We start from the raw sequence: 21,909 nt of genomic DNA on the forward strand, positions 1-21,909 counted from the left end.
AGCCTATCTCAGCCGTCGGCAGGGCACACCCTGAACTGGTTGCCAGCCAATCGTAGGGCACACATAGACAAAGCACAAAGATAAAGCCATTATTTTTTATTTATTTATTTTTGTTGTATTTTTTCTTATCTTATTTGATGTTGTTTTTAACATTGTATCGTGATTTTAACTGCTTGTTGTAAGGTGTCCTTGAGTTTCTAGAAAGGCGCCCACAAATAAAATGTATTATTATTATTATTATTATTATTATAAAGCCCTTCACCACGCAGGCACAGTGAGAACATGCAAACTCCACACAGGAAGGCCGGAGCCGGAATTGAACCCTGCATCTCTGCACTGTGAGGTTGACATGCTAATCACTCGACCGCCTCTTTTGACAGCCATGCAAACAGAATTGGACAGAGAACTTGACAACAAATTAACTTAGGAGCTCTCCACATGATGGCAACTGGGGAAGAGTCTTACATAAGTGTGGCAGGTGGGGAGGAGCAAAGCGTGGTACGTTATCATTGTTTGGACTATCTAGCGCAGAAATGGGCAAACTACGGCCCGCGGGCCAGATCCGGCCCGTTGGGCTTTTTAATCCGTCCCGTCGAAGATTGGTTCAGAATACAGTACAAGGTTTGATGTAAATTCCCGCAATTTATTTCATTTTTACTTGCAATGACTGGTGTTCAACACTAGGTGGCGGTGTGACTTTATTTTGCAGTGCCTGTACCCCGAAATAATGAGAAAGAGAGAGAGCGCTCTACTTCTTCTGGTTAGATCGCAAGCCATCTGCAGCAATGTCAAAGAAAAGAAAAGTCGACAGTGAGTGCCGGGTGTTTAAGAAGGAAGGCCTAAATACTTTTTACCGAAGTCCGATCCTGTTGGTCATATATGCCAAGAAACTGTTGCGGTTTTAAAAGAATACAACATCAGCCGTCACTTTTCCACTAAACATGCTAATTACGCCAGCAAACTTTCAACACAAGAACGTACAGCCACCGCTGACAGGTTGCTAGCAAGTTTGCAGGCTCAACAAAACACCTTTACTCGATCAACTTCCATCCAAGAAGCAAGCACGATGACAATTTCTTTTACTGACATTCAAACTAGCAACAGCCAGCAAGCGGTCATACAGTGGCACAAATTACCTTGGAGAACGCTCACCAACGTTACCACAGACAGATCGCCGAATCTGACAGGAAAAAATATCGGGATGCTGAAGAGAGTTCAGGACAGGGAGAAAGAGGACAACCCTGAGCAGGAGGTAATTTTCCTACATTGCATAATTCACCACGAAGCACTGTGTTAAAGTCCGTGCTGCAGCTTGACCACGTAGTGAAGCCAGTTGTGAAACTTGTCAATTTTATTCGCGCGAGGGAACTTCACCATCGTCAATTTATTCAATTCCTTGAAGAAGCTGACACTGATTGCACGGACTTATTGTACCATTCTAATATCCGCTGGTTAAGTTGGGGAAAGTATGTCAACGTGTGTGCGAGCTCAAACGGGAGATTATTTCATTTTTAGAGCAATTTGAGAACAGTGACAAATTTCCTGAGCTGAATGACACAGATCGGCTTTGTGATTTTGCTTTTACTGTGGACATACTGACACATATGAACTAACTGAATATGAAGCTCCAAGGGAAAAACAGATTGTACATGAAATGCAAGCAAACGTCAAAGCCTTCAAAAGCAAGCTGATTTTATTTTTGAAGCAAATGTCAGCCAAGTCATTAGCTAATTTCCCCACACCGGCTACGTTAAAGTAGGCCTCAACAACATGTGAAAAAATACAGAAAATCACTGGATGACGTGCATGAGGAATTCTGCCGTCGCTTTTGTGATTTTGGAAAAATTGAGAGGGCACTTCAGCTGGTGTCATGTCCCTTCTCACAAGACCTGGACAGTGCCACAGGACTTGCAGTTGGAACTGATAGATCTCCAATGTGACATGATGTTAAAGGACAAGTTCCACTTCCTGAAACTGGATGAGTTTTATGCTTCGTTAAGTGCAGCCACATTTCCAAACATCCAGACTATGGCACGGAGAATGCTGGTGTTGTTTGGCTCGACATATGTGTGTGAACAGACTTTTAGTGTGATGAACACCAACAAAGCACCCCACAGATCCCAGATGAGTGATGAACACCTCAGATCTGTTCTGAGAATTGTGACAACACGATTCCAACCAGACTGCTCCCATTAAAAAGCATGTTAATACTTTTGTTCTGTTTATGTTTAATATGTTCTGATATGTTAATAAATCTATCTTGTGCTGACCCGGCCCATCTATCAGTTTTTATTTGGGCTGCACTAAAACAGCGGGAAATCAGGATTGTTCACTCCAATCGCTTCCTATTGTGGTGTGTGTGATCTTACCCGCTTGTCCCCAAAGTGAGAGTACTCGCTAGATCAGGGGTGGGCAAACTTTTTGGCTCAGGCGCCACATTGACTTTTAAAAAAAGCGTCTGCCTTCGTCGAGAGCCAAGCAAGAAGTGACAGTAATAAATTCACAGAAAGTAACGGTAAGTAAAATAGTAAAAAAGGAAAAGAAAACAGGCATCATATAGCACCATTATATGTTCAAAGGACTAAGAAGTCCTTTCTAGTCCTACCCCATGTTATGTATTGTATATGGATCAATCCTCTGATTGATCCATATACAATACTTGTATAATACTTGGTGAACCGTGCGCCTTAAAAAGCCTGCACGTTTCTAAAAAATATAAAAATTGGCACCCTTGCGTTACAACATTGTTTTTTTTTGAAAAACGATGCACAAAGTCAATAGGTCAGCTTTCTTGCTCTACACAAAGGTGCCTAACAGATTTTGGAAAGCCAACCATTTCCAAAAGCTCAGCTTACAAAAACGCAGAGAGGAAATTATCCATCCATCCATAAGTTAGACAAACTGCTTATTATAATTGTTGTTGTTGTTATTTACAGTATGAATCAGAATCAGAATCATCTTTATTGGCCGAGTATGTAGAACACATAAGGAATTTGTCTCCGGTATAACACGCTGCATTAGTATCATCATAAACAAGGACATGGCAAATAGGTATGGAAGGACATTTTGTAATGTAAGTGAACCGTAGTGCGGTGGTACCACCCAGTGACAACTGTGAGACAATGTGCAAAGTATCAAGCAGAGCTAAAGTGATCAGTGGTAGAATACAATACTATGACAGTTGTACAGTTGGTGCAGAAAATCATTGAACCATTTTAGAGTGACCAGTAGCAGTATTTGTTGTACAAGAATAGTGACTGTGTCAGTGACTGTTTAGGGAGTTAATGGCGAGAGGGAATAAGCTGTTTAAGTGTCTGCTGGATTTGGTGCGCATGGATCTGTAGCGCCTGCTTGAGGGGAGTACCTGGAAAAGGTGGTGGGCGGGGTGCGGGGGATCCTGGAGGATTTTCCGTGCCCTTGTCTTGATTCTTGCAGTGTGCAATTTCTCAAGAGTGGGTAGGGCGGTGCCAATGATTTTTTTCCGCCGTCCTAACTGTCCGTTGAAGTCGGATTTTATTTGTGGCGGCCCCAAACCAAACCGTGATGGAAGAACACAGGATTGTTTCGATGACTGCCATGTAGAACTGGAGTAGTAGCTCCTGTGGGAGGCCATGCTTCCTCTGCAGCCTCAGGAAGTACATCCTCTGCTGGGCCCTCTTCAGGATGGAGATGGTGTTGACTTCCCACTTCATGTCCTGGGAGACTGTGATTCCCAGGAACTTGAAGGTCTCGACGGTTGACACAGGGCAGTTGGATAGTGTGAGGGACAACTGTGCAGAAGGATGTTTCCTGAAGTCCACGATCATCTCTACAGTCTTGAGCGTGTTCAGCCCGAGGTTGTCGATTGCACCAGAGCTCCAGCTGCTCCACTTGTTGTCGGTACGCAGACACGTCACAGTCTTTGATGAGACCGATGACCGTCGTGTCGTCTGCGAACTTCATGAGTTTGACAGCTGGACTTGTTGAGGTGCAATCGTTTGTGTAGAGTGAGAAGAGCAGTGGAGGGAGGACACATCCCTGTGGGGCTCAAGTGCTAGTGGTGCGTGTTGATGATTTTGTTCCTCCCAGTCTCACCTGTTGTGTCCGTCCCGTCTGGAAGCTGAGGATCCACTGGCAGATCGTAGGGTACACACCGAGCTGGAGAAGTTTGGGGGTGAGGAGTTTCCCGGACGATGGTGTTGAACGCAGAGCTGAAATCCACAAACAGGATCCTTGTAGGTCCCTGTGCTGTCGAGGTGCTCGAGGATGTAGTGCAGACCTATGTTGACTGCGTCCTACACAGACTCGTTTGCCCGGTAGGTAAACTAAAGAGGGTCCAGCTTTGGGTGGTTCAGCACAAGGCGTTCAAAGGACTTCATGACCACAGACGTCAGAGCGACAGGCCTATAGTCGTTCAGTTCCGATGTTGCTGATTTCTTTGGAACTGGGATGATGGTAGACTGTTTGAAGCAGGATGGGACCTCACACAGCTCCAGGGATCTGTTGAAGATTTGTGTGAAGACCGGAGCCAGCTGGTCAGCGCAGACTTTCAGGCAGGAGGGGGACACTTTGACGGAGCCCACATCTTTCATGATCTTCTGCGGCTTGAAGAGCCATCTCACGTCCTGTTTGTGGATCTGTAGTGGAGAAAAAGAGGGTGGTGGTGGTGGTGGTGGTGGGGGTTGTTAGAGTAATTTCTGGTAGAGGTGGGTGTGTGTGGGAAATGGGGGTGTCCTTTTCAAATCGGCAGAAAAACATGTTTAGTTCATCAGCAAGACCCTTATTGTTCACTGTTTGGGGGGATAGAATTCTATCGTTTGTGAGTCCTTTCAGGCCATTCCATACAGATGCAGAGTCGTGAGCAGAGAACTGTTTTTTTCAGCCTCTGTGCATAGCTTCTCTTAGCTATGTTAATTTCCTTTGTCAATTGGTTTTGGGCGTGTTTGTGCAGTGCCCGATCTCCACTTCCAAATGCGGCCTCTTTCTCTTTCCTGAGTTGCATGAGTTTGGGAGTAAACCATGGCTTGTTATTGTTGAAGGAGCGGAAGGACTTCGTTGGTACACACGTCCTCACAGAAACTGATATATGATGTTACAGTGTCTGTGTTTTCATCCCGTGTGCCCGTTGAACTTTCAAAGACGCCCCAAGTCTAAGCTTTCTTGTAGAGCTAGCTTTGCTTCATCTGTCCATTTTTTCACAGTCTTAACAACCGGTTTAACACATTAGAGTTTCTGTCTGTATGTTGGTATTAAGTGTATTAAATTGTGGTCAGGAAGACCCAATGCTGCACGGGCGATTGATCTGGATGCATTTTTGATTGTTGTATAGAAGTGGTCTAGAACAAACCTGGGCAAATTTCTGGTCTTTTTAATCCAGCCCACCGATGGTTGGCAGAGTACACAATAAGGTTTAATGTAAATGATTGTATTCATTTCATTTGGACTTGTAATGACAGGCATTTCAACGCCAGGTGGCGCAGTTACTTGAAGTTGCAGAGCACAGGGAGGGAGGGGCACACGGGGGATACGGAAGCCCGCAGTAGTCGCGCTAAATTAAGTAACTCCGCTCGATACGGAATAAGTGTGTCTGCGCCGCTATTTTCAATCAGTGATTCCAAAACGACGACGTGCAAGTGACTCTTTAGTGCAGCAAGTTTTACTGGAATTGCGAACATTTTTACATCCTCTCGATCATGGCATCCAAACGAAGACATGAGTCTCCCATTGAGGGACAAATAAAGGATATCTTAAGTGTTGCACAATTAGAATTGTTTTGCATAATTTCACTGAAGAAATCATTTTTCTGTAAATAACTGCACTTTCATTATCTAGAAATTATACATACTCTTATCAGCTTCTGTAAACAATGTCATTAACTTATTTCAACATAGAAACAAAATCGAAATGAGGAGTAGATTTTTAACTTTTGGGCCGGCCCTCCACAGTATTTTCTGCTTCTCATTTGGCCCCCCCGGGAAAATAATTGCCCACCCCTGGTCTAGAATGTTGCCTTCTCTGGTGAAACAGTCGATGTGCTGCTTATATCTGGGAAGTTCACGGTTAAGATGTGCTCTATTAAAATCTCCCAAAATGATCAGGGGTGTCTCTGAGTATTTTAGTTCGAGTTTGTTTACTTGTTCAGCTAGCGTTTCTATCGTTGTGTTAGCGTTAGCTTGTGGCGCAATGTAAACACCGACTAGTAAAAAGGAGGTGAACTCACGTGGCGAGTAGAATGGCTTGCAGTTTAAAGACAGCGACTCCAGGTCCGGACTGCAGTGTGCATCGGGCTTTGTGACATCAGTGCACCATTCTTCGTTGATATAGAAGCAAATCCCACCACCTTTCGATTTCCCTGATAGTTCCGTGTCGCAGTCGGCTCGGAGAAGGCAGAAGCCGGGTAGCTGTAGCGCGGAATCTGGGTGGCGGACACTGAGTCAGGTTTCATTGAAGCAGAGCACAGCAGAACGTGCAAAGGTTTTGTTGGTCTTTGTGAGGAGAAGACCGTTCATCCATCTAGTTTGGCAGAGATCGTAGATTAGCCAGATGGATCGATGGGAGCGGGGTTTGAAATCCACGCCGCCGAAGCTTGACTAGCACGCCAGGTCGCTTCCCCCTCCTCCGGCGGCGTTTCCATGCTCCGTACAGCGGAGCCGCTCCGCTCGCGATTAGCTCCGAAAAACCTTTTGGATTTTCATGTGCTGGTGAAAAATGACAAGCAACTTTTCCCTCGTGTAAGTAAGCCGCTCAGGTCGCGAAAATGACAAAAACAGGGATAATACTAGGGAGCGTCTAACCGAGGCTGCCATACCTGTCGGCACCTGATGAATGGCAATTCTTATCTTTATTATTATAATACATTACACATATTTTTTATAAAGCACTATCACAACAGCTGCAGCTGTAACAAAACACTTTACAGAGCATTTAACATATTAACATAACAAAAATAATACAACAGAACACACAACAAAACATGGACAATAAAATCGTAAAAATAAATCCAACATATAAAGAGATCAAAAATCTCTTTATAAATATGGTGGCTAAACCCGGGTGGAACGAAAAAAGACATAATCTGTTAGAAAAATATATATATTTGGACAGAAAGAGGAAAAAGGAGAGCTTGTAGGATTGTAGGATAGAAGGAGGATTGTTTTATTGCGTGCATTCTTTGGTTTACGAGAATGTTCGCCTGCGTGTCATACAATTTTCTTGGTAGTTGCAAGTAACTGTCCCGTTCATCGCCGATGTCTGGTGATTCTTGTGCGTAGCGAAGGACTTTTATTGCCATTCGCATTGCCTCCTTGCTGGAAGGTGGCTTGTCATCAGGAGTTGAGCTGGGAAGATCATCTTCCTCAGACTCAATCACATTGGTGGTTTGCTCAAGCAATTCTGTGATTTCTGTTGCTTTGCAATCTTTTGTGACAGCCAAATCACAGTCCACATTTAAAAGATCCTGGTTTGTCAGGCCAGGAATTATTTGACGCAGTGGAATATGGTCAGTCTCATCAATATCTTCCCCCTCAGCATCGTGAGTGATGGTGTCTGTGTGTAAAAATCCACACTTGGCAAAGCATTTACCAATGGTAGAAGATTCTAATTTCATCCAAGCAGTTTCTATCCATTCAATGGCATCCCTGACAGTGATTATTTTTACAAGGTCACTTGCTTTGCGGCACTCATCCATGTTGAGCAAAATACTTTTCAGCATGCTCTTACGATACTGCAGCTTGACATTCTGGATGACTCCAGCATCCATCGGCTGCAAGTGAGATGTTGTGTTTGGTGGGGAGAAAATTATCTTTGTTTGACAAGGTTGCTGGGACGTGGGCTCCACAATTATCCATAAACAATAGAATCTTTCGGTTTTGGATGACCATCTTGTTATTTAGCTGATGCAACCATTACATAAAGATTTCTGAAGTCATCCAAGCTTTGCGGTTGACTTCATACGTCACTCTCATTTGTTGTTTATAGTCTTTTGAAAAGCACCGCGGGTTTACTGATTTTCCAATGACCAATGGACGCAACTTTTCACCAGCCATTGAACTTGCCAACAGTACGGTAAGCCGGTCTTTAGAAAGTTTGCTATTCTTTGCAGAATCACATTTACTCACATATGAGCGGGATGACAGAGTTCTGAAAAATAATCCGATCTCATCACAGTTAAAAATATAATTTGCTGAATATCCTTCAATGAGACCTGGCAGCTTCTCTTTCCACCCCCTCACCGTCTCACTCTTTACCTCCCCTCCCTCACCACACAAGACAGAATTGGTCAACTGATGCCGGGCAACAAACTTCTGCAGCCAGCCACCGGATGCTTCGAAGTCATCTATGCCCATAGATTTCGCTATGGAGCTAGCCTTCTCACGAATTAGCGGCCCAGTTAGCGGGAAGTTTTTTGCGCAACAACAGTGGGCACGATCCAGCACACGATCATTTCGCTGAATCTCGTCCCTCGAGCCACAAGCAATTTCCTATGAGCAAACAGACTCCCACGTTCGTACCGGGCAAGAATCGATGCCTTGTTTTTTAAAGTCTCATAGATTTGGGTTTTTACGTACAGTAAAATGCACGTCAATATAAACTCACTTACACGTCGTCGTTTTGGATCGGATAAATGTAAATTACGAAGTGAAACCCTCTCAGAGTCGTCTCTTTTCCGTAGCATCGGGTGGGCCTTGGATGTATTTAAGCTCCCGCGGCATGACGTCTCCATCTGGGTTACGGGTAGTGGAATTTCCACATACGTAAGTACCGATAACATGTGATATCGTAGTCAAAATGTTAATGCATAGGTCTTTATTCCAGCTGAAGGATATTCCTTTCCATAGAATTCCGGGGATGGGAATATTTATTGTACTGCCTTATTCAAATACATTGTGGAGGCCTTCGTGCAAAGTAACAGAAGTAAATCATGTATCTGATCCTTACTCAAGGACATTTTAAGATAGTCTCGGCGGGCTGAGTAAATTAAATTAACATTTTAGCATCAGCACCTACCTGTTGCGTTATCACCTGTGCCAGGCTGCCCTTTTATGTTTCCTAGGAATGAAGCGAGTCTTTATGAGTTCACATTTCCTTTTAATTTGAGTTTAAATTTAATTTCATTTCAGAGCCCCAGATTCCTAATGGAAAAATCCATTGTTCATTCCAAAAACTACAGACACGGACAAATGAATGATGGGCTTTAACATTTGAATTGTTGGCACCTTTGTTATTATTGTCCCGGAACCACATCAATTGTGTCGGAACTAGGGCTGCAACAATCAAATATTTTGATATTCGGATACCGTACTGAAAATTCTATTGTGTAATCTGGTATTTGGATGAAAATAAAATTAAGAAAAAATGTTTTTGTAGAAGTAGAAGCAGGGACATCTGCTTGAAGTGACGAGCTTTCAGTCCAATTGTTTTTTTCATCTGGAATACGGTCTCAAATGTTCCAAAATTCACTCCGATGTACTCACACCCATGCTGAAGGAAGGGAAAACAAATGTTTGCGTATGATGATATGTGCAAATCTTGTGATCAGCATGAAAAAAGCTCCACACTTATTAATTATCATACTTTGAGTCAAGTTGATATTGATTTCTTGATTCAACTGGTATCAAGGCGGTTTCTGGTTTCTTATTCATGACACTGCGGCTCAAAAGAAAAAAAAAAACACTTGACAACACAGTAACAATAACCAAAAAAATGCTTCATAACTGAATCACTAATGTTCAAAATTCTGTCACTTATTCAACAATATATTTACATGAACACATGAGTTGACAATCAAATTTGCAGTCCAAACAAATTGAACCTTACAACTATTTTCGATACGATTTCTTCTCTACACGATCGCAGGAAAACCGGAGTTGACTATCTGACTTACAGCGGTGGACATCATCACCAGTCTCACGGAAATGCATGGTTCAGGGTTTAAACTTACAATGTTCTTGTTCGTTCTGTAAGGCAACTGTGCTAAGTATTCCATCTTGCTGCCTTGCCCATCATCTGTGTTTTACAAGTTTACCAGTGTGATGTCATCTATCAGTATTGCACTATAACCTGCCTGAATTTGAGCATTTTTTGGACGGGTGGGGGAAATGCTTCAAAGTACTATTGTAGTTTTAATAGGAAGAAACCAGTCCGTTTATGTGCAACAATATAATTGGTTGCAATGTTGATGTCGGATTATGTTTTTGTGTTTTGTGAGTCCCAATAACATTAACAGTATATATGCTCTTTTCCCCCCCCTCTCTCATAAGTAAGCAAGGTAGAGTAACAAGACTTTTGATGCGCAATTTGCAGTCAGCGTTATTATTTGCTCAAGCTTGCTGATCTTTCTTCTGGCTGATTTAATTTAATTTACTCAGCTGAATTCACGACTAATGAGAAATTAAAACAAGCATCCTATTGTAGGGAAACAATCAAACCTACGGCCATAACAATGAAACATGTTCAATATCTTTGACCAAAAATCTTCATGTGTGTGGGGAAAGCCGACTACTCTTGAGCTGTTCGACTCCATGGGCTGTGGCATGAACAAAATGTGACCAAACAAAGAAGCGCCCTTAATGACCAACAAAGGCGCTCGTAAATAAAACATGATTTTACCCAATTATATATGTATTTTTTTAAATAAAAAGTGGGTTCCCGATACAGCAGATAAGTAAGTCTTTTCTTCCTCCGGTACTCTTTGGAATTACTCAGCAACCATCAGTGAATACGTGAGATATCACCTATCTGGCAGGGAAGGACCCCGAGCTGATGTGTAAGGCAGTGAGTTGGATGTAGTCGGAATCACCTCCACACGCAACTTGGGCTTCAGAAAAAGTCCTCTCGACAGAGGTTGGACTCTCTTCCACTCTGTAAGTTCCCAGGGTGAGAGGTGCAGAGCAGGTGTGAGCATACTTATTGCCCCACAATAGATTTCACTCCGGTGGACAAGAGGGTAGCCTCTCTCCACCTTAGGGTGAGGGTACGAATTGCTGACTGTTGTTTGTGAAGAACTAACCATGGAATTAGTTGGCTGGTCTCTCGATGTAATCGACAACATTTTTTCGACGAAAAGAGCAGGCAGTGGGGAGCCTGCTTGCCCCCCGGGGACATTTGCTGCCGGATACGCCCTTGATCCATGGAGAAAGTGGAGAATGGTGTGCTTGTCAATACTGTCCATTGAAGATGTGGAAGACATCTACATTATGGGCCTTTTGATAACAGGTATGCTGCTGTTTGGTGTTGGCAGCTTTCTGTTCTATCGCAAAATTCAACCGACGGGCTCCATTGGAAGTGAAGAGGCTGCCGGTCTAAGGATGGAATCGTGCGGATGTCCAACACTCAGACTCAGACTGTGCTCAACCACAAACTCTTGGTCTTTTGGAGCGTCTCTGCAAGATGGTCAAGAACTTGGAGAAACTGGAATCCATGCTCAAATATTGACTGAAATCACGGATTTGGCTGATCGACGCCACTCAAGAGACATAAGCCTCGGACTCAAGGCTGTCTTAAATTCTTGGGCAGCCTGCTACCAAAACTACATCAGCTATCTCGACCTATCTCGAAGCGGCTTTATTGGAAGTGAAGAAGCTGCCGGTCATTCTGGATTGTTTGGCGCGAATGTCCAACACTCAGACTCAAGCGGTGACTGAGCTCAACTGCAATATTGATGCGGTTTTGGAGCGACTTCGTACGATCGACAACAACATGGAGAAGTTGGAATCTGCGCTGTGGAAAGAGATTGCGGATTAGGCTGATGAGCGCCAGTGAAGAGATACAGGCCCTGGACTCAAGGCTGTCTGAAATTGTTGGCGGCCATCCCTCCAAAACAAACAGCGCTATCTGGCCGTTTCCCGTTGGAAGTATGCATGGAATCCAGGGCCCCCACCACCACCCCCCTCCTTCTCGGCCAAGGACTGATAAGCCGGGACTGTCTTCATGAGCAGACCTCGACGAAGCAGCTATGACCTGTACACTGTCGAGGGATCTTGTTCAAAGGTGAGGGTGCAATAGAGCACGAGATACATAGGCATATCTGTGCAGCATCTGCTGTAACGCGGACTCTGTATTGGTCTGTCATGGTGAAGGAGGAGATGAGCCAAAAAGCAAAGCTCTCGATTTACGAGTCATTCTTCGTTCCTACCCTCACTTATGGTCATGAGCTGTGGGTCGTGACCGAAAGAACAAATTCCCAGATACAAGCGGCCGGAATGAGTTTCCTCTGCAGGGTGTCCGGGCTCTCCCTTAGAGAGCTTGTAGGGACTCAGAGCAGAGCCGCTACTCTGAGGTAAGATGAGGTGTCTTCGGCATGTCATACCAGCAGGAGTCCCTGGGGACAACCCAGGAACATTGGAGAAGCACTGTCTCCCAGGTTGGCCTGGGAACGGCTGTGTTCAGAAACGTTAACAGTTTTTGGCCCACTAGACACAATTAATCACCAAAAGTGTAGCAGAAGTTCAATCATTTTTTATCACCTTTTCTACAAGTCATACATCAAAGATGTGTTCGTAGTTCATAGAATCTCTCTTCAGAACGGTCTATTTATTTTTTCACAATAGTCAGCATCTTACATGGCTGAGAAATCATTTGTGAAACAAATTACTGTTACGGTTTCATGAAATAAAATGCAAAAGATAATCAAAACATAAACAGAATCAAACCTAAGTTAAAAGCAGCATTTAAAACTGTGAAGAAGAAATTGTCATTTTGCTTCTCATTTATGATTTGAATGAATGTGAAATTGTGCTGGCAAGGCCACTGTTGTGGCGGATTACCTGTCAAGGTTGGTGCATATCAGCAACCTTATGGAGGAGGATAATGTGATGGACTGTTGTACAGGTTTCGTCAGTCCTTGAGTGGTGTATCGTCTTTGGCTGAAGGGTAAAGCTGATGTGAGCACGAGCCACGTGTTTTGTTCCCAATGAGCCAAGCTCGATTGAAACTGTTCCCCGTGGACCCGTACAAACGTCCAGCGGTCATACACATCAAGAAACTGTTTCTCTGCTGCCGAAACTACTTTGTTTCCCACTGTTGTGGGTATCGACCTGTGTTGGGCAATCCCGATGCATTTGCACATGTGTTGAACCCATAAAGTGAATTCCCGTGTTGGTGCGCATATCACTGTAAAAAAAAATCACGAGGCACAGCGGCTGTGTCGGACAGCCGTTTTGCTCATCACGATGTAGAACTTGTAGCACATCTGTGTTTGTGTTGAACGGAGGAGAGGAGATTGTGTGCTGTTTGTGGATGCCAATTATCACTTTGTGTCGATTTGTGGAGACCATGGAGCCATCGAGAAAGAAGAACATTTCTGCAGTTTGGAGTATTTTGATCTGAGATCGTCCAATGAGGCAAATGCTTGCCCTCTTTGGCCTCATTTCCATTCAAGTTAATGACATTTCCAAAGACTTCTGTTCAGCATTGTTTTACGTGTACCTTTACGCACTAAGTTATGGTATCAAATGCCATGTTGCTCTGTATGCATTGAGATGATGTCACTCTCCACAGCGGCAAAAAACGGAGCCCGCGGAGCACGTTGATGTGAACGCTTAAATAAATATGCCCATTTTGGCTGAAAGTAAAGTAAATAGCACACAGTGACATGCCATCTTGGAGGACACGTCTGTGCAACTGCTGTAGACTCCATGGCCTCATGCTACCAGTAATGACACTGGGCTGAGCCGAATGCAACAGTAGTGGAAAAACTGTCAGAAAAGTGAGGAGAGAAAAAATATAGAACCATTCCTGTTTTGGTGGTTGTCTCATTGTTGCCCTCCTAGAACACTTGTTGTTGATTTCACAACACCACCCAAGTATCTGCAACTAATTAACAACACCCTATGTGACTTAACTCACCAGATCAATATCCCAGAAGGTTAAAAGATATGAAGCTATGCTCAGATTAAAACAAATGTAACATTAATTTTTTTAACCAAACTGAGGCACTTTTGGGGTTTTTTTTCTGTAATATGAAAAAGACCGTAATTTCCATAATATCAGCCACTGCTTTTGTCACAAGCTTTCAACCCTGCGGCTCATTTCATGATGCGGCCTGCTTAAAGATTTTTCCAACGGCCCCCCGAAAGCGCTTAAGCAGAAAAGGTAATACTGAGATGCTATCATGTGTCACAGTGAAAACAACCGGACTGCAATCCGAAAGCTGTGGGACTGGGTCTATGACAGACTTGACCAACACAAAATAATTTTCATGAAGCCTTTATTCCTGACTGAACATAGAAAATGTACAGCATTAATAAAATAAAAGACTGAGATACTGTATTTCATATTCGACTGACAAATAGAAAAGTATACAAAAATAGAATACAGTAGTGGCTTCTGAGCACTTTCTGTCAAGTTGTATGTGGCCAAAACACATTGAAAACAACCAAAACATCTTCACATGACCCACTGTGCGGCACTGTTCAAATTCCCAAACGATGATATTTTACTCTTAATATAAGCCGGGTTACAAAGCCAATTGCTGATCCATCAGGTCTGAATAAACACAGCTTGGAGTTCGTCTCCCTTCACTTCGTGGTCCAAGTCTCAAGAGATTCCCATTATCCAACGCTCCTTTTCAAGTAACAGTGCTCCATTATTAAACGAGGCATTTATTAAACGAGACAGCATTCACTACAACAGTCATATTGTTAACGTGGTTACATATGCCAAACGAAAACCTCCCTTCAAGTCATTGTCGTGAAAGTTGACACGAAAGCGTGGATGGTAGAAACCTTATAAAGGAACGGTTGACAGAGTGTTATGGCAAGTGAGGATTTTTTCATTTTAAAACAAAACATTACTCGAAAGGGAACGGTGCGTTTATTTTGTTTGTTTGTTTTTTTAAACCAGCCATGTCAGTGCTGCTTTACTGCTGTGGTGCGGCCGCCTTCAGGAATTATTTGGAAAGACAAGTTAAGGTATGTTATTAAATTTTGAAGCCTCTTTTTGTGTAACGTCTTTCTTTGCAAATATCTCATTTTACAATATGCCCACCTGGGGATTACAGACAGGTGTGGCTTGTGTGTGTACAAAATGTTTTTTCCTTTAAAAATATAGTGAGTGTGGTTTATAATCCGGTGCGCCCTACAGTCCGTAAATTATGGTATTACATTTTGGGAATTAAGTTACCCAACATTGAGAATTACTGATGTAATTGTTGAATACTTAGTAATTCAGCCACGCTGACGGTTCATTTCTTATGTGGGGCAATGACGTGTCACAGGGCTGGGGGCAATTTTGACACAGAATGATTCTGATTTTTCAGAATTGACAGACAGAGTTTTCATCTGTCCATCCATTATTCAAACAGTTTATCCTTACGAGAGGGTTGTGGCCATGCTTGAGTCTATCCCAGCTGTCTTAGGGCAGGAGCCAGGGTATCCTTGAAGCCAGCTGCTTGCCAATCGCAGGACACACAGACAAACAACAGCCATTCACGCTCTCAATCACAGCTAATATATCAACTAACCTATTATGCATGTTTTGAAACGTTGTAGGAAACCAGTGACTATACAGAAAACCACAGGCATGGGAGAGGACATGCAAACACCATACAGAAAGCCCAGAACCAAGATTAGAAGCCTGGACTCTGTACTGTGAGGCAGACGTACGAAACAGTCAGCAAACATTCTTTTTGAAATCCGGGTGGGAAAGCTTCCACAAAAGTGTCAGATTTTTTCCCTCCTCAACTTCTCATTAAATTCTTGGAGACTATAATTGGACTATACCTGATCGTTTGGCATGACTGTGAGTGGGGCTGCTCATCGCACTGCTGTGCATCATTTTGTTTATATTGTTATAATATGTCATCTGAACAGTATAGTCTTTTTATGCAGTGTAGTTGCTATCTAAGCTGTGTGTGTTTAATGCACAGCATGTTTGCACTGAGGATTGAGAGGAAAAAATTTCATCTGTGCTGCATGTTATACATAAACTCGAGCCTGTGTACAAACCTCTGGTGCACAGGCAGCCAACTGTGACCAGAATGGTCAAGAAATGGTCATCGGAAGCTGAAGATGCTCTGCGGGACTGCTTCGCGACAACCAGGTGGGAACTCTTCAGCGAGGTTCATGGGGAGGACAATGATGCACTCACTGACACCATCACGGACTATATAAACTTCTGTGAGGAGAACACCGTACCCACCAGAACTCTGCGGTGTTTTTCCAACAACAAACCATGGATTAATCCTGACATAAAGACCCTGCTGAAGGAGAAGAAGAGAGCTTTTCGGTCGAGAAACAGAGAGGAACTGAAGGACGTGCAGATTCGGCTGAGAAGAAAGATCAGGGAGGGGAAGAAGATATACAGGATGAAATTGGAGGACCAGTTACAGGCCAGCAAGGTCACTGGTGTCTGGAGGGGCCTGAAAACCATCTCAGGCCATGACAGCCCAAAGACAGTGATCGAGAAGGACAAGGACTGGGCAGATGGACTGAACCATTTTTTCAACCGTTTCGACCAGTCGTCTGTCCCTTCCCCCAACCACAAACTGCAACCTCTCTCACTGAGGACTTCTTCTCCTCCCCCTCCTCTTTCGACCAGCTCTCATCAACCCAGTATGTCACCTGGTTCCTGTCTGTCCGTCACAACAGAGCAGGTAAGGAACCAACTGAGGAAGATGAATGTGAGGAAGGCAGCAAGTCCGGACAAGATCAGTTCCCGGCTCCTCAGGACCTGCTCTGACCAGCTGTGTAACATTGTCCAGCACATCTTCAACCTGACCCTGAAGCTGGGCAGAGCTCCACAGCTGTGGAAAACTTCGTGCCTGGTCCAGTGCCCAAGACCCCCCAGCCTAAGGAGCTGAACAGCTACAGACCGGTGGCGCTGACGTCTCACCTGATGAAGACGCTGGAGAGACTCATCCTCGCCCACCTTCGACCGCTGGTGAGCCCGTCACTGGACCCGCTGCAGTTTGCCTATCAGCCTGGCATCGGCGTGGAAGACGCCATTATCTACCTCCTCCACTCAGTGCTGTCACACTTGGAGAAGGCTGGGAGCACTGTGAGAATCATGTTCTTTGATTTCTCCCGTGCCTTCAACACCATCCAGCCCAATTTGCTGGGAGGCAAACTGCAGAATGCCGGAGTGGACCACCATCTCACAGCATGGATCATAGACTACCTCACAAATCGGCCGCAGTACGTGAGATTGCAGAGCTGTGAGTCGGACCGGCTTCTCTGCAGCACTGGAGCGCCGCAGGGGACTGTTCTGGCTCCATTCCTGTTCATCCTCTACACCTCGGACTTCAGACACGACACTCCAAACTGCCACCTTCAGAAGTTCTCCGATGACTCTGCGATTGTTGGCCTCATTACAGAAGGGGACGATCGGGAGTACAGGGGACTGACAAACTTTGTGGACAGGTGCCAGCAGAATCTCCTCCAGATCAACCCTAGGAAAACTAAGGAGTTGGTTGTGGATTTCTGCAGGAAAAAGTCCTCACCAGCACCGATGAACATCCAGGGTATGGACATAGAGAGGGTGACCTCCTACAAGTACCTTGGTGTTCTTCTGAACGACAAACTGGACTGGTCTACAAACACGGACACCCTGATTAGGAAAGGACAGAGCCGACTCTTCCTACTCAGGAAACTGAGGTCTTTTGGGGTTCAGGGGTCACTCCTTAAGACGTTCTATAACTCGGTGGTGGCCTCGGCCATCCATTATGGCATTGTCTGCTGGTCAGGCAGCATCTCAGCCCGGGACAGAAAGAGACTCGAGCGACTGGTCAGGAAGGCCAGTTCTGTCCTGGGTTGCTCCCTTGACACTCTGGAGGAGGTGGGCAACAGAAGGATGCTAACTAAGCTAAAAGCTATGATGGCCAGTCCCTCCCACCCCCTCCAGCCCGCCCTGACAGCACTTGGTAGCTCCTTCAGCCAGAGACTGTTACACCCGCGCTGCAAGAAGGAGAGATACCGACGCTCGTTCCTACCGACTGCTGTCAGGCTGATGAATAAAAAATAACAATTATAATAATAATAATAATTAAATTATGTGAAGTAAAATTGTAAATAGTACTGTGATTTATCCATTGTGTTCATATTGTATTTAATTGAAAGATGTTTGTTGTTTTTTTTTTCTCTTTCTCCTTTCTACATACATTCTTGCTGCTGGAGGCTGTAAATTTCCCCAGTGTGGGACGAATAAAGGATATCTTATCTTATCTTAAAGCATATTTGACAATAACGACAACCTTGACCTTACAGTATTTCCTCCTCCAAGTAAGCATCACATTTTAATAACATAAGCGCCACGTGATTGTTGGGGACCGTGGGTGCCTTTATTTGGCACAACGCCATTTGATGCCTAATTAAGGCTCATTTACATGATAATGCTTACAGAAAGGCTTTTTAAGATGTATCACATCAGCTAATTCTGGACACTTCGGGACCTTCAGTCACACAAAATGTTAAACTGAAAATGTTTTACCTTGAACACTGAGATGCACTTTTGTAGATTTTGGTTTTTGATTCGTGAGGATGGAGCAGACATAGGGTCCCTCATCATGTATATTAACATTTTGGATCTCGATGCTGTATTCCGTGATGGCTGTATTTTCCATCAGACTGACTCGAGGGTCCAGAGACCATTTTTCTTTTCCAGCAAAAAGAATGGTCGTGCGGTTCAGCCATGCCACTCTTGACACTTTACTGTCCACACTGCATCTGTAAAAAAGACAACATAAAAAACAAATATAAATATTAATAGAGAGAAAAAAAATACATGAATACATCATATTCTGGAAAATCACGTTTGTAAATTGGCCACTTATTATCCAGTTCAATTAGTTTAATGGAGTTTTGAAGGAAATAATAAAAAATACATGATAAATATCTTCCGAGCAGGAGTGGTTCAGATTCTGTAGCTATGGTTCAGATTCTGTAGCTACATTTCAAGAAGCGGTCCATTCTGGTCCATTCCCAGTTATTTTCATCTGTTGGTATCCATCATCCTTCGATTTTCAACACCGCAATCCGGTTGGAAAATCGGAAAAGACATTGGGACTGTTAATACCCTCATTCCCAATCTCCATTCCCGACGTCACTCCCTGAGACAATTGTGTAACCGGATTGACAATGCGATGGTCTGAACAAAGACTGGGTAGGTAGAAGGTGGATCCCAAAAAACACAGATAAATAGTAATTCCAAAATTATATTTATTTAGGGGAAGGTGAGAGACCGACAAAGTAGAAACAGAAGTCGCTGGAGACAAAAAGCCAGGCAAATCCAATGAGAACAAAAAGCACTTGCAACTGGCAAGAAAAAAATTGACAACTGAAAATCCACAAAACGAAATGCCAACAGTCCTAAGCAGAGAACATCAAACTCGTCAAAATGGCTTCATAAAAAAAAATACAAAACCAAAATCTAATGATGCGAAGTCATTTAGACAATAACGCAGCAATTGTATGCCCAAAGTATTCAAAAACCAAAAATTAAATACAGATTAACAACATACAGGTATATATATTTTTGCCATGTACGCTTCTTGAACAATCTGTAAATGTCTCTGACCATGTGTTCCTCCTTCCTTATCTATATTGGGTATTTTTCCTGCCAAGTCCACTATTAAAATAATGTCTTGACATTGAAGTTTTTAACTATCATAACTAAAACCAGCAAAAGAATCTACCCACTTGAACCAAGCAGTGCAATCCAGTGTCAGAAATTTTATAAGTGCCTTTTGAAAGGGGAAAACCAAATCCTCAAAACCAATTACTGAATTACACCAACTTTACAATGAAGCGCTTGAGCATTTTCAGCCCTTACATTCCCAGCATCCAAATGAGTCACCGCTGCAGAGATTCGTTGTGGAGCATGAAGAGGGCATTGCACAGTCTCCTCACTACCACTTGACATACAGTATGTTACACAAGGGCCGTTCACACGGCACACATTTGCTGCGGCGCTGCACCGATATATTTTGTTGCGATATATTTTGCACCGCAGCAAATTGTGTGGAGCGTTCACACGTACAAAGCTGCTGAGCTACACAGTGTCGGGGCTGCCCCACTTGCGTTCACACGGCAGTTTCTGCAGCGGAGCAAAACGACAGAAAACAAACGAGCTGTCGTGTTGGTTCTTTTTAAAACGTACTGTATATACACAACACAAGCGACTACTGGACCGGCACATCCTTCTCCTTCTCGGTCTCCATGCCTTCTGCTCGAGAGTGACCGCCCAAGAAAACGTAAATGAACGATGACTTCAATGACACTCAGAAAAGCAAAAACTAATGCGCCAAACAGAAAATCAAGAGAGGAAATCACAAAATAAATTCTATGGGGAGGGGGGGGGGGGGGTTGTGAACAAACAACAAAGGAACAAACAACTCCGAGACAGTCCAGTCTCCTACAAAAGGAAAGATGTTACTAGCCAAGTCTTGTGTCGTTATGAAACAAACACATTACGGAAGTCCGACAGAGCACGGAAGCAACGCATTCTCGCCATACGTACTCTTCACAAGCATTTTCTCTGGAGCAAATTTAACCCAGTTGCGTTCACACGTGCAAATTTACACCGGTACTGCTTCGCAAACGAGCATTTGCTCCGGAGCAAATATTTGACCCACCTCCCTGAGGTGGGTCAAATTTGGTCCGGTATAAGCTCTTTTCCGGGGCTACGCCGGAGCTAATTTGCACGTGTGAACGCTCTACTGGGGCAGCCCCGGCGCAGCACCGGACCAAATCTTGCCGTGTGAACAGCCCGACAAGTGATTAAAAACTGACTATTTTAGGTCACAATTTTTTTTGTCTTATATTGATATTTATATTGAGTCACATTTTAAAATCATATCATGAATACTTATCTTAACCCTGGAGAACCTACGGGGTCAAATTTGGCCCCTATAAATTCTGCTACTCAAATGCTACCCTTAAATCCCAAAGGGTCAGATTTGGCCTTAATCCTAAATTTGGATTAAAGCATTGAATATTTGAAAAAAAAACATATTTTGGTGTTCAGTGAAAATATAGTAGTCATTTAATGTATAATTCAACATTTTCCAAAGAAAAAGGTTCTTGGGTTCTAGGTTTAAATGCATTTTGTGATTTTAATGTTTTTATACGTATTTGAGGAAGTAAGGAAATCTGTCAATGAGATTAAGATCCTTATTAATATCCTTTATTTGTCCCGCAATGGGGCAGCCCGGTAGTCCAGTGGTTGGCACGTCGGCTTCACAGTGCAGAGGTACCGGGTTCGATTCCAGCTCCGGCCTCCCTGTGTTGTCACGTCGCGTGTCCGCCAGCAGGTGGCGGGTTTTCTCCTACGCCATCGGCACACCTGCCCGTAATTTCGGGCTGATTACCCCCCTTTATTTAGAGACTCCGGCAGTCATCTCACTGCCGGAGAACTCCTCGCCGAGCCATTATTCGCTCTCGTTCTCTATTTGCGCTATTGCTATTTGCCTCGTTGCATACTTGCGTTACGACCTATACTTGTTGCCCACTTATTTCGACTTTCGATATTTCGTATTTTTCTACTATTACCACCAGCGCGATTATCTCCTCGCGTTTGCTTTAGCCGCGAGCGTTTTCTGTTTGTTTCCTGATCCTTATTTGATCAGCGTTTTCTGTTAATTTCCTGATCCTTATTTGATCAGCGTTTTCTGTTACCGTTTTTCCCTGTCGGGCTCTTTCTGTTGTTTTTTCGTTCTGTCATTAAAGACACCTTATTTTGTGACAATACTCTCTCTTGTCTGCTTTACCTGGGATCCAACTTATTTAATTCATTGTTCTGCTCGGAGCGATTTTTTCCCCTCGAGCAGAACGTGACAGAATTCTCCGGCCACCATGGATCCCGCGGATGTAGAGAGAATATTGTCCGCTCTTACCCGAAAAGAGCAGCAAATGAGTCAGCAGGGCCAAGCCATTTCGGAACTCCGAGGCACGGTCTCCATGCTGGCTCATCGGTTCGATGAACTCGAACCTCGTTTGG

At 43.8% G+C, this 21,909-nt stretch overlaps 2 protein-coding genes across 3 annotated transcripts in view; one reads left to right on the forward strand and one right to left on the reverse strand.

The window, feature by feature from the left end:
- LOC127587820 (uncharacterized) overlaps positions 1–21,909 on the forward strand; it is a 270,103-nt gene that overhangs the window by 137,934 nt on the left and 110,260 nt on the right. The gene's annotated exons all lie outside the window — the stretch shown is intronic.
- Positions 1–21,909, reverse strand: part of opcml (opioid binding protein/cell adhesion molecule-like) — a 162,877-nt gene that overhangs the window by 70,689 nt on the left and 70,279 nt on the right. For both annotated transcript variants that reach the window (XR_007958862.1, XM_052046286.1), the window contains exon 2: positions 18,403–18,638. Coding sequence is in view for 1 of the 2 variants with exons in the window: in XM_052046286.1 (XP_051902246.1) it covers positions 18,403–18,638 (236 nt within the window). In the remaining variant the exon portion in view is untranslated. The remainder of the gene's footprint in view (positions 1–18,402; positions 18,639–21,909) is intronic.

The sequence above is a fragment of the Hippocampus zosterae genome, chromosome 16 (assembly GCF_025434085.1).
Source record: "Hippocampus zosterae strain Florida chromosome 16, ASM2543408v3, whole genome shotgun sequence".
NCBI lineage: Eukaryota > Metazoa > Chordata > Actinopteri > Syngnathiformes > Syngnathidae > Hippocampus > Hippocampus zosterae.